Consider the following 12,224-nt stretch of genomic DNA (forward strand, 5'->3'; position numbering starts at 1 on the left):
ACCCGGTGTCTCATTCCTCCGAAAACAAACACGGGGGCGGTAGAACCGTCTCAACACACCTCTCAGCCAAAACAAAAACAGAACACTGGAAGAATAGATAACTACCAAATGGATATAATATAAAACATAGCGGATTTTACACCAAAGCAATTCCAAGCCTATAAGGCCTGAGACCCCAAAAGGGAAGAGAATAAAGAAAGAGAAGATAAAAAAAATTATACATTGTTCGCACACATCTTTTCCTCTTTCCCCCTCAAAGTCTATTACTTCAGCGAGTTCAAAAATTCTTTTACTTTTAAATGTTTAAATCTTTTAATTTCTTTCTTTACATCATCAAAGGTCTTCCTTTTCTTAAATATAGCCCCAGAAATATCATGAAACAACATTATCCTCAAACCTTTATAAACCAAAACCTGTGAATCTTCTCCCAGTCTTCTGGCTGTTTCTACTATTAATTGCTTTTCTTTATAATGCTGGAGTCGCACTAGGACCAGGCGGGGGCGCTGAGCTGGCCCGGACATCCGCGTTGCGATCCATGTGGGCCTGCTTCACACTCACCTGGCCAGACTCAATCTCCAACCCCAGCAACTCCAGAATCCACCTCCCAAGAAAATCATGCAAGGTTTTCGACCGCGTCACGCTCCGGAAGGCCCACGTTCTGTAAATTGTTTTCTCCGATTTCCATTTTCGAGGTTGTCTACTAGTTCCTTCAGGGCCTGAACTTGGCCTTCCAGGGTTCAAACCCACTCCTTGGAGCTCTACATCGCAACCTCCGAGGCTGCACTCCTTTGTTCAACCCTTTCTACGGGCCGCTCAAAAGCCCAAGGCTTTAAGTGCTCTACCTATTTTATACTATAAACCCTCCTTGGGGTGACTAATGTGGGGTGGTGGTGGGGTGTGGGGAGGGCACAGGAGCCCAGCTTGCCTGGGATATGGCACAGAGCCCAATACAGCAGAATGTTCAGACTGCCGCCATCTTGAATCTCCGTGTTTCTCCATTTAAATAATATTCTGGTTTCTTCTTCCTGTTGAAGTGGATAATCTCACATTTATCCACATTATATTTCATTGACAACTATTTGCCCGCTCATTTAACCTATTTATATCACCTTCCAGACTCTTTGATCATTCTTATTTATTGCTTTACTATGGTTTTATTTATAAGAGAAGCAGAGGTACCTCGAAGTCTGTGTCACAGGTTGCTAAGTCTACATAATAATTGAGACAGAATATGAAATACATTCTAATGTACAGAATAATGTAACAGCATCATAACAAAGTAGAACTTCATGAAACACTAGTTTGGCCATAGGTAGAGAATAGTGTACAGTTCTGGTCATGACATCACATGAAGGATGTGATTGCATTTGAGCTGGAGTAAAGGAAATTTATGGAAATTGGACCAGGAATGTTTTAGCTATGAAGATAGACTGGATAGACTGGAGAGAGATTTTCTTTTGACCAGATAAGCTTAAGGCAGATTTAATTGAGGTGTAAAAAATTGAGGAGCTTTAGACTGGGTAGGATAGTACTTCTGAATTTGAATACTAAGAATATTTTATTTTTTCCCTGAAGAGAGAGACCTGAGAAGCCATATGTCCTTTTGCTAAGGGTTCACAATAGTGCTAATTTGATAACATTCAGAAAAACATCATTCCTCACAGCAAACAAAAATAATTATTTCATACTTGGAAGAGAGATACTGCAGAACACTTGGCCAAAATTGTTAAATGTTTCTGGCACATCTTACTTGAAACATTTATTACTGTATACAATAGTGCTTTGTCACTTGAGTCTAAAAATCTGAATCTTATTTTGGACATTGGAGTACTTACAATATTCCCTGAATTAAGGAGACTAATAGCAGAAAGGGTATTAATTTGAAGTAATTGGTAGAAGGTTTAGAGAGTGGATTGGGATATGGAACACTGCCACAAAGAATGGTAGAAATCCACAGCCCATTTAAAACATGTGCAGATATGCACTTAAGATGTTGTTAATTGCATTCAGATTGCATTCTCTTTCACTGGCTTATGTGTAAAGAGCTGGATGACTGTCTCCTGTGACATAAATTTCCACGAATCTAGTAAATATCAGATTTTTTCCCCCCAGTTAACTTCATGCAAAACTCATAATGTTCTATTCCCGCCATCACTCTGGTATGGTAGAAACATTCCATCTTGTGCAATCACAATGAATCATAGATGTTTTGATGCCGTGCTGTCAAATCTTTGAGACAATAAAAAGTCAAAAGAAATTGGATGTACTCCAATTTCCAGAATGATACTTGTCCAGATTTATTTGACTCAAGTGACAGCCTATGCAATGGTGCACTAACAAATATTTTAAGTAGGATGTGCCAGAAGGGTTTGAAATTTTTTAGCTTGTGTGTTCTGTGATATCTATCTTCCGTGCCTGAAAAGAAATACTTTTATTTGCTGTAAGAAATTATGTTTGCATGAATATTATAGAATTAGGACTGTTATGAACCATTAGCAGAAGGAGCCTTTCTCAGGATTCTGTCTTCAGGGGAAAATAAAATATTCTTAGCATCCAGGTTCAGATATAGACAAACACAATAGCTGAAGAGAAAGGTGCTCTCAGGGATCGTACGTTGAAGTTGCCTGGTTCATGCATCAATAGGGTGTAGATTTGCTCACTCAGCTGTAGGTTTGATATCCAGACGTTTCGTTACCTGGCTAGGTAACATCATCAGTGGCGATCTCCAAGTGAAGCGAAGCTGTTGTCTCCTGCTTTCTATTTGTATCTTTCTCCTGGATGTGGTTCCTGGGGTTTGTGCTGATGTCATTTCCTGTTCGTTTTCTGAGGGGTTAATAGATGGCATCTAGATCTATGTGTTTGTTTATGGCGTTGTGGTTGGAGTGCCAGGCCTCTAGGAATTCTCTAGCATGTCATGCTTCAATGTTGACATTTCTAATTGATTTGGGCAGCATCTTGTTGTGACCCCCTAATTTGCACAAGTCTCTAACAAGAATTACCAATTGACACTGAGCATAAGACGAGCTAAAGAACTAACTTTGACCAAGTGGTGAAAAGGAGAAGGTTGTACATTGGATAACAGTCATTTTATCATTAGCAAGAACTATCCAAAAACATAGTTGAGGTAGTACTGCTGAAGAAGATACAATTTATGAAAGATTTTCATCTTGCATTCTTCAGGACATTTTTAGGGAAATAAATTCAACTGGAAAAGCACCATTTCTACTGTATGATTGGTTGATATACAAATTTCAATGGAATCATCATCATGGAGAATGCACCCACTAGTGCTGAATGACAGTTAATATCAGGCTGTCTTCAAATCAAAGACTGGCAGATCATATCAAGCAGCGTGTCCCTAGGCTATTCTCAACAAGCAAAGCAATGACTGTACTCAACCCTTACAAAACTTGAAATGCAGTATTCAACATTGAATGTGATTCTGTAATTGTCAGCATTTATTCAATAACCGAATTATACTAACAACCAGTTCAGGATTATCAGTTAAACTAGCGATTTGACATGCTTTAGTGTACTGGAAGATTAGATTAGATTCCCTCAGCATGGAAACAGTCCCTTCAGCCCAACAAGTCCACATTGACCTTCCGAAGAGTAACCCACCCAGACCCAAGCGCCACATTTACCCTGAACTAATTCACCTAACACTATGGGCAATTTAGCATGGCCAATTCACCTGATCTGTACATCTTTGGACTGTGGGAGGAAACCAGTCCAACCAGAGGAAACCCACGTAGACACGGGGAGAATGTTCAAAGTCTACACAGACAGTCACCCGAGACAGGAATCAAACCCGCGTCCCTGGTGCTGTGAGGCAGCATTGAGCCACCGTGCTGCCCCAAAGCTACATATATTAATATACAAAGCTGTGTTCTTTGCATACAGAAAGAAGAGATACACATACTGCATCTATTTCAACTTTGCAAAATCGATGACAGCTGTTGGGGAAAGATGTCAAAGAGTAGCCTGGAGTTTGTGTTCAGAAGTACAATTGATCTTTATTCAAGTTCTTTACCACGTGTGAGAGAGGCCAGAGACCACTCTGAGCCTGGCCTATACATGGGGTCCAGTCTCCAACAGTTGGCTCAGCTTGGATGAGAGATCAACCAGCAATGCTGTGATTTCCACAGTGGGATACTGCATTTTTATACATTTTGTGTTACAATAATTACATGCAACGTTGTCATTGTTCCTCCCTCGTTAATCTATACATCCAAGTTTTATGTAACATCTACTTTAGAATTCTTTAGCTAATGAATTGTTAGCAACCTTGGTCCCATCTGACCTTGAAGACTCAATCAGACACTCTCCACTCTGTCAAACACTCTCCATTCTGTCTTGCAACTGAATTATAACTCATCTTAGTCACATACTATCTTCTGGGATGAAATTTACTGTCCTTGCTCTGACTAACACTTTTTACCTAATGAAACAACATCTTTCTCATTGATTTAAAAACTCAATCACTTTCACAGCACAATGAATTTGTCTGATCTCAAAGATTTTGATGAGCCATAATCCTAACCTTATCATCTGTGTCTGTTATTGTGGGATCCTACTTTTCTTTTTAATGCTTGATACACATGTCAGGCTGTCAGTTCTTAGACATTTCTTAGCAAACTGTCTCCTACGGACCTCTGCAGCTGCTGGTTGTGCAGAACTCCCTATATATTAATTTGTAAGATTCTTTGTTCAAAGTAGACTGTAATCTTGAGATAACCCCATTGTGCTAATTTATTATCTCATTTAAATGCTGGAGCAAACGTGCACATTTTCGTACTGCGGTCAGATTTATGCCAATGGCAGGCATTTTTGTCAGTCTGATCAGGGATTACCTCAACAACAGCCATTTGCTGATTCATATCTCAAGTCTACACCCTGACCAATCAGTGTCAACTTACTTGGTTTAAAATTTAAACAGCCTGTTAACTGCCAATTTTTATTAATGTGAGCATTCTCCACGACAATACCTCAACCAATCTGAGTCCACTTGTGAACCAATCAACACTTCTCTCATGTTGAATAAATATTAGATTTTCCCTTGAATTTGTAGTCTTATAAAATGCTCTGATGAATACAAGTTTAAAAAAAAATGACCAAATGTGTCTTTTCAGTAATGCTCATTTTTGTACTACCAACCAACGAACTGATTGACAGAGGATAAATAAAGGCAGGCAATGGCTTTGGCTTCAAAGGCTCTAGCTAAGTGGTGAGACAACTTTAAAAAAAAAATCCATTCCTGTCGCATTCTCAGATTGAAAAGCAATGTTAAGAAATTTTATTGTGAAGATACATTTACTTTATGTCACGTTGCATGTGTGGGTCATACCTCAGACGTGGATAATGTGCTGAGGAATCAGGTTCACATCCTGCTCTGGCAGATGGTAGAATTTGAATTTAATAAAACTCTGGAATTGGGGATCTAATGATGTGGAGGTCTTGGTATTGGGCTGGGGTGGACAGTTAAAAACAGGTAAACCTGTTGGACTATAACCTGGTTTTGTATGATTTTTAACTGGATCTAATGATGACCTTTATAGATTGTCAGGGAAAACCTGTCTGGTTCACTAATATCCTTTCTTATCTGGTTTGATTTATGTGTGACTCCACACCCCAGCAATGTGGTTGACTCTCACCTGTTCCTCTGGGAAATGGGGGATGGGTCAAAAACAAACTGATCCCTAAAGAAATGACATGTAAGGTGAGTAGACCAATTTCATCAGGCAGATGGAGGAAGACAAAAAAATAGTGAAGACAACTTTGGGAAGAGTTTCTCAAACCTTCAGCAAAAGCACAACCAACTCATATGATTCCATCTGATGTTATTACTGGACAAATCTGATCCCAAGCTGAAATCTGGCTTGATAAATCATGCTTTTTGTTTTGTTTTACTGAGATATTCTTTCACTGAAACACAAGCACACAATGCTAAAAACTTGATTTCACAATAAGAAAGAAGTTTATTAAGCAAAAGAAATGAAAAACAAAATAAACAAAATTATTTATAAATAACACAAGTTTAATTCTAACAAGTATTCAAATACCAGAGAGATTTCCCTTCTCTATCAGATCTACAAGAACTAATTTAGCTAATGCATCAATTCTTGGTCTTGAGAATTTGATTGTCTCTTCCTTGAGTCTTCATACAATTAAGCTTAGACTTTATCAATTTTAATTAACCCCATCAACATTTTAACCAAACACTTCTGTTCTGCAACATTCAAGCTAAACTCCTTTCACTGAGGTAACCTCATTTTGGTGCATCTTGAGACACTGTTTTACTACATTAATTATTCAGTTGGGAAGTAGCTGGTAAATTTGGAACTAAGTATTGAGGGAACTGAAAAAATTACCAGCCATTCCTGTCTCATTCCTAGACTGAAAATCATTATTAAGAAGTTGCATTATAAAAGTACAATTATTTCATGTTACACTGCATGTTGGTCATACTCAGATAAACTGGTAACAGTTACACCATAATTGTTGTTTCTCAGGGCATTTGTTAAAACTAAACGATTATTCAACAGACAAAAAATATTGCTAGCAGAAGTTGTGTGGAATCTTAAGGGTCTAAGTCACATGGGCTATGGTAAGATTTGTGATAGAATTGGACACAAAGTATGATGTGGCTGACCATAATGGGTCAGGAGCATCTCACTCCATCTGTTATGTTTTTGACAAGCAGTGCAGTGACACTTTTACTTCGGCAGTGGCAAATTGTCAGTTAAAGGCGTTTATTACTTGTTAAACAGTTTATTAATGTCATCAACCAACTCATTAATATTCAGCTTTCTATCTTATCGAACACACCAAACAAACTAGATATTGGGAATTCCTGACTTGAAAGATAGAGTGGGTAAGTGGTGACTTTGTCTTGCCTCTTGCTATATATTGAAGTATGTATGCATGTAATTTTGGTGTTTAAAGAGGTAAAGATTTATATTTCCATGAAATAAATATTGTGTGAGCCATCTTTTGCATCTTCATTGAATGTGCTTTGTATTATAATAAATCAATGATTTTGCTTGTTGATTAACTTGGTTGATAGATCTTTTAATTCTAGGTCTATAGTATATGATTGGTTGTATTGGGACTTGATTTAATCATTTAAAGTTATGGCCATTTGAGTAGTGGGTCTAGAAAGTGACAGTATGTTTCTCGAACTCCAGTTGTAACAAGATCACCACAGTTCAGACAGTGCATCTAAGGACTTGACGTGTGTATCATAATCTAATCAAACAGGGTCAGCATGGCTGCCTGAAGAAGGTCTTATGCCCGAAACGTTGATTCTCCTGCTCCTCGGATGCTGCCTGGCCTGCTGTGTTTTTCCAGCACCACATTTTTCAATTCATGCATGAAAGGAAAATCAAGTCCAACTAATTTATTAGAATTCTTTGAGAAAGTCCCTGTAGAATGAACCGAGGGGAACCAGTAGATATGTTGTAGTTGGACTTCAAGAAGACATTCAACAAGGTGCCTCATTAAAGATTAAGTTAAAAGACAAGAGCCCACAGTATTGGAAGTAGTATATTAGCATGGATATAGAATTGGCTAATGTGCAGGCAACAGCAAGTGGGTATAGGACATTCTTTTTCAGGCTAATGATCTGTAATCGGGGGTTCCACAGGGATCAGACCAGATACAGCAACTGCTTACAATAGATATTAATGGCTTTGATGAAGGAAGGGAATGTACTGTTGCCAGATTTGCAGACAACAGAAAAATACATTGGCAGGTTATGAGAGGGATACAAGTAGTTTACAGAAAAATTGATCGGTTAAGTAAGTGTGAAATGCATTGGTAATTGGTGTATTAGTGGTAAACAGTGAAGGTGTTCACTTTAGAAGGGAGAACAAAGGAAGGTATCTTTTAAATAGAAAAATAGTGCAGAAAACACAAGGGACTTCTGTAGTTCCCTCATGAAACACCAAGTTAGCACAAAGTGCAGCAGGTAATCAGAAAAACTAATTCAATGTTGGCCCTTGTTTTAATGGGGATGGAGTATAAGAGTAGGGAAGTCTTAGTAGAACTGTACAAAATGCTGGTGAATCCATGTCTGGAAGTTCTGTGAGCAGTTTTGGTTCCTTTATTAAGGAAAGATATTGTTTCATTGGAGGCAATTCAGAGAAAGTTCACTAGGATCATCAACAGTATGGAGGGATTGTCTTTTGAGCAAAGTTAAACAAGTTGGCACTCCACTGACTGGCATTAAGAAGAATGAGAGGTGATCCCATTGAAACACATCGGGTTCTTAAGGCGCTTGGCTGGGTAAATGCAGGGTGGATATTTCCCCTCATGGAGAAGTCTAGGATCAGAGTGCTTCGTCTCAGAATAAAGGGAAAGCATTATAAGACTGAGATAAGAAGAGTTTCTTCTCCGAGGTTGAGAATTTTTGATCTCCTTGCTCAGAGTACTTGTGTATACAATATTTAAGGCTGAGACAGATTCTTTATCATTAGGGGAATCGAGAGTAATAGAAAACAGTATGGAAACAGACCCTGCGGTCCCACTCTTGCATGCCCACCAGATATTCGAAACGAATCTAGTCCCATTTGCCAGCATTTGGCCTATATCCCTCCCTCTAAACCCTTCCTATTCATGTACCCATTCAGATGCCTTTTAAATGTTGTAATTGTACTAGCCTCACCACTTCCTCTGGCAGCTCATTCCAAACATGCAGTACCCTGAGTAATAAAGTTGCCCCTTAGGTCCCTTTTAAAGCTTTCCCCTCTCACCTTAAACCTATGCCTTCTAGTTTTGAATTCTACACCCTGGGAAAAAGACTTGGCCATTCACCCCATCTATGCTCATCATGATTTTATAAACCACTATAAGGTGACCGCTCAGCCTTTGACTCTCTAGGGAAAGTAACCCTGGTCTATTCAGCCTCTCCCTGTAGCTCAAACCCTCTAACCTGACAGCATTCTTATAAATCTTTTCTGGACATTCCAAGTTTTACAATATTCTTCCTGTAGCAGGGAGACCAGAATTGAATGCAGTATTCCAAAAATGGCCTAACTGATTCCTGTGTAGCAAAATGACCTCCCAACTCCTATACTCAATGCACTGACTAATAAAGGCAAGAATGCCAAATGCCTTCTTGACTATCTTATCTGCCTATGACTCCACTTCCAAGACACTGCGAACTGGCACTCCAAGACCTCTTTGTTCAGAAACATTCATCAGGGCCCTACCATTAAATGTATAAGTTCTGCCCTGATTTACCTTTCCAAAATGCAGCACCTCACATTTATCTAAATAAAACTCATACTGCCACTGCCTTGGCCCACTGACCCATCTGATCAAGGTATCGTTGTATTCCCTGGTAACCTTCTTGGCTGTCCACTACACCATCAATTTTGGTTGTGGAGAAAGGGTAGGAAAATGGACGTGAGGAATGTTGGGATTTGCCATGATCCTGTTGAATGGTGGAGCAGCCTCGAAATGCTGAATGGCCTACACTTGTTCTTATTTCTTAGTCTTATAAATTCCCAGAACATCTGATTTGGTCCCTCTTGTGACCATGTCTAAGAAAACCTGACCCACATGTCAAATTCCAATTCATTTATTTTTAAAGTTGAAATTCTGCTCATGTTGATTTGTTGTTCAGTTATATTTGATATTAATGTGTCATTCCCTTTTGGTGCAGTTAACCAACCACCTTCAAAGTGCTGTGTCCATGCTTATTCTTCCCCGTTTCCAAGCACCAATGGGGAAACCTCCATCGAATTTAAATCTGCAATAGGTAAGCATTTGAGGTACCATTGAAACAATTATAAAAATAAAAATACTTTATTAAAATTACCTGCTATAAGAGTGTGTTAATTTCAATTTTTGCAGTTGGAACTACATTTAAGGAATTTATACTGTAGATTTCTGTTTTCGAATTGTTTTCAATAAAATAAGTTTCATTTAATTCTATTAATGGTGGAGACTGGTCAACTACCAAATGAATGATCTCCGAGTTATTACATGAAAAGATATGAATCAATGTATCATATTTTTATTGACAAATGAGAAAGAACAAGCACTAACTGAAAATTACATCTTAGGTAGACTCATAGTGATGTACAGCTCGGAAACAGACCCTTTGGTCCATCTCGTCCATGCCAACCAGATAGATAAGTCAATCTAGTCCCATTTGCCAATACTTGGCCCATATCCCTCCAAACCCTTCCTATTCATGTACCAATCCAAATACCTTTTTAGTTGTTGTATTTGTACCAGCCTCCACCACTTCCTGTGGCAGACCATTCCATACACACACCACCCTGTGTGAAAAAGTTGCCCCTTCAGACTTTTTTAAATCTTACCCCTCTCACCCTAAACCTATGCCCTCTAGTTCTGGATGCCCCCACCCCAGGGGAAAAGACCCTATCCATGCCCCTCATGTTTTTATAAACCTCTGTGAAGGTCATCCTTCAGCCTCTGAAACTCCATGGAAAACAGCCGCAGCCTATTCTGCTTCGCCCTACAGTTCAAACTCTCCAACCCTCGCAACATCCATGCAAATCTTTTCTGAACCTTTTCAAGTTTCACAACATCCTTCCCAAAGTAGGGAGACCAGAACTGTGGACAAAATTCCAACAATGGACTAACCAAAGTCCTGGACCAACCAAAGCTGCAATCTGACCTCCCAATCCCTTTAATCAAGGCTCTGACCAATAAATGAAAGCATACCAAACATCATCTTCGCTATCCTATCTACCTGCGACTCCACTTTCAAGGAACTATGAACCTGCACTCCAAGGTCTCTTTGTTCATAGCACTCCTCAGGGTCTTTCCAAAATTCAGCACCTTGCATTCATCTAAGTTATACTCCACTGCCACTTTCGCCCATCTAATCAAGATCTCGTTGTACTCTGACTTTCTTCACTGTCTCCTATACCTCCAGTTTTGGTACCATCTGCAAACTTACTAACTATCCTCCTATGTTCACATCCAAATCATTTATATAAAATGACAAAAAGCAGTGGCCCAGCACCAATCCTTGTAGCATGTCACTGGTTGCAGGCTTCCAGTCTGAAAAGCAACCCTCCATCACCACCCTCTGACTTCTACTTTCGAGCCAGTTCTGTATCCAAAAGATTAGTTCTCCCTGTAATCCATGTTATCTAATCTTGCGAATCAGTCTTATCATGAGGAACCTTGTTGAATGCCTTACTAAAGCTCATATAGATCATGTCCACCTGCCCTCAACAATCCTTTTAGTTACTTCTTCAAAAAACTCAGTCAAGTTTGTGAGGCATGATTTCCTACGCACAAAGCAATGCTGACTATCCTGAATCAGTACTTGCTCGCCTTTCCAAATACATGTAAATCATATCCATTAGGATTCCCTCCAACAACTTGTCCACCACTGATGTCAGGCTCACCGGTCTGTAGTTCCCTGGCTTTTCATCATCACCTTTCCTAAATAGTGGCACCACGTTAGCCAAACTCCAGTCTACTGGCAAATCACGTGTGACTATCGATGATCCAAATATCTCAGCAAGGGCCAGCAATCACTTCCCTAGCTTCCCACAGAGTTTTTGGTTACACCTGATCAGTCCTGGAGATTTATCCTCCTTTATCAGTTTTAAGACATCCAGCATCTCTATAATATGGACGTTTTTCAATATGTCACCATCTATTTTCCCACATTCTGTATCTTCCATGACCTTTTCCACAGTAAACACTGATGCAAAATACTCATTAAGTGTCTTCCCCATCTCCTGCGGTTGTACACATAGAGCCCTTATTCTCTCTCTAGTTACCCTTTTATCCTTTATGTAGTTATGTGGATTCTCCTTAAATCTGTATGCCAAATCTATCTCATGTCCCCTTTTTGCCTGCCTGATTTCCCTCTTAAATATACTCCTACTGCCTTTATATTCGAAGGATTCACTTGATCTATCATGTCTATACCTGACATAAGCTTCCTTCTTTTACATGACCAAAACCTCAATTTCTCTAGTCATCCAGCATTGGTTACACCTACCAGCCTTGCCTTTCACCCTAAACGGAACATACAGTTTCTGGACTCTCAGTTCATTTTTGATGGTTTCCCATTTTGTAATACTTTAAACAGAAAATTCATATGGAACATTCCCTGTTCACGTCAACTGAGAATCCCCTTTATTATATTTGCTCCTCAAATGTTCATTTAAATTATCTGGAGTCAAGCAAATGTGTGTTTCAGATCCAGGGATTCATTGTGATTCTCC

The 12,224-nt window shown here is 39.2% G+C and overlaps 1 protein-coding gene across 1 annotated transcript in view; it reads left to right on the forward strand.

Moving 5' to 3' along the window:
- Positions 1-12,224, forward strand: part of LOC132816437 (transmembrane protein 182-like) — a 64,504-nt gene that overhangs the window by 39,857 nt on the left and 12,423 nt on the right. Inside the window, exon 4 of the mRNA XM_060826018.1 lies at positions 9,668-9,763. Coding sequence (XP_060682001.1) covers positions 9,668-9,763 — 96 coding nt within the window. The remainder of the gene's footprint in view (positions 1-9,667; positions 9,764-12,224) is intronic.

Source organism: Hemiscyllium ocellatum, chromosome 6 (genome assembly GCF_020745735.1).
Source record: "Hemiscyllium ocellatum isolate sHemOce1 chromosome 6, sHemOce1.pat.X.cur, whole genome shotgun sequence".
Classification (NCBI taxonomy): Eukaryota; Metazoa; Chordata; class Chondrichthyes; order Orectolobiformes; family Hemiscylliidae; genus Hemiscyllium; species Hemiscyllium ocellatum.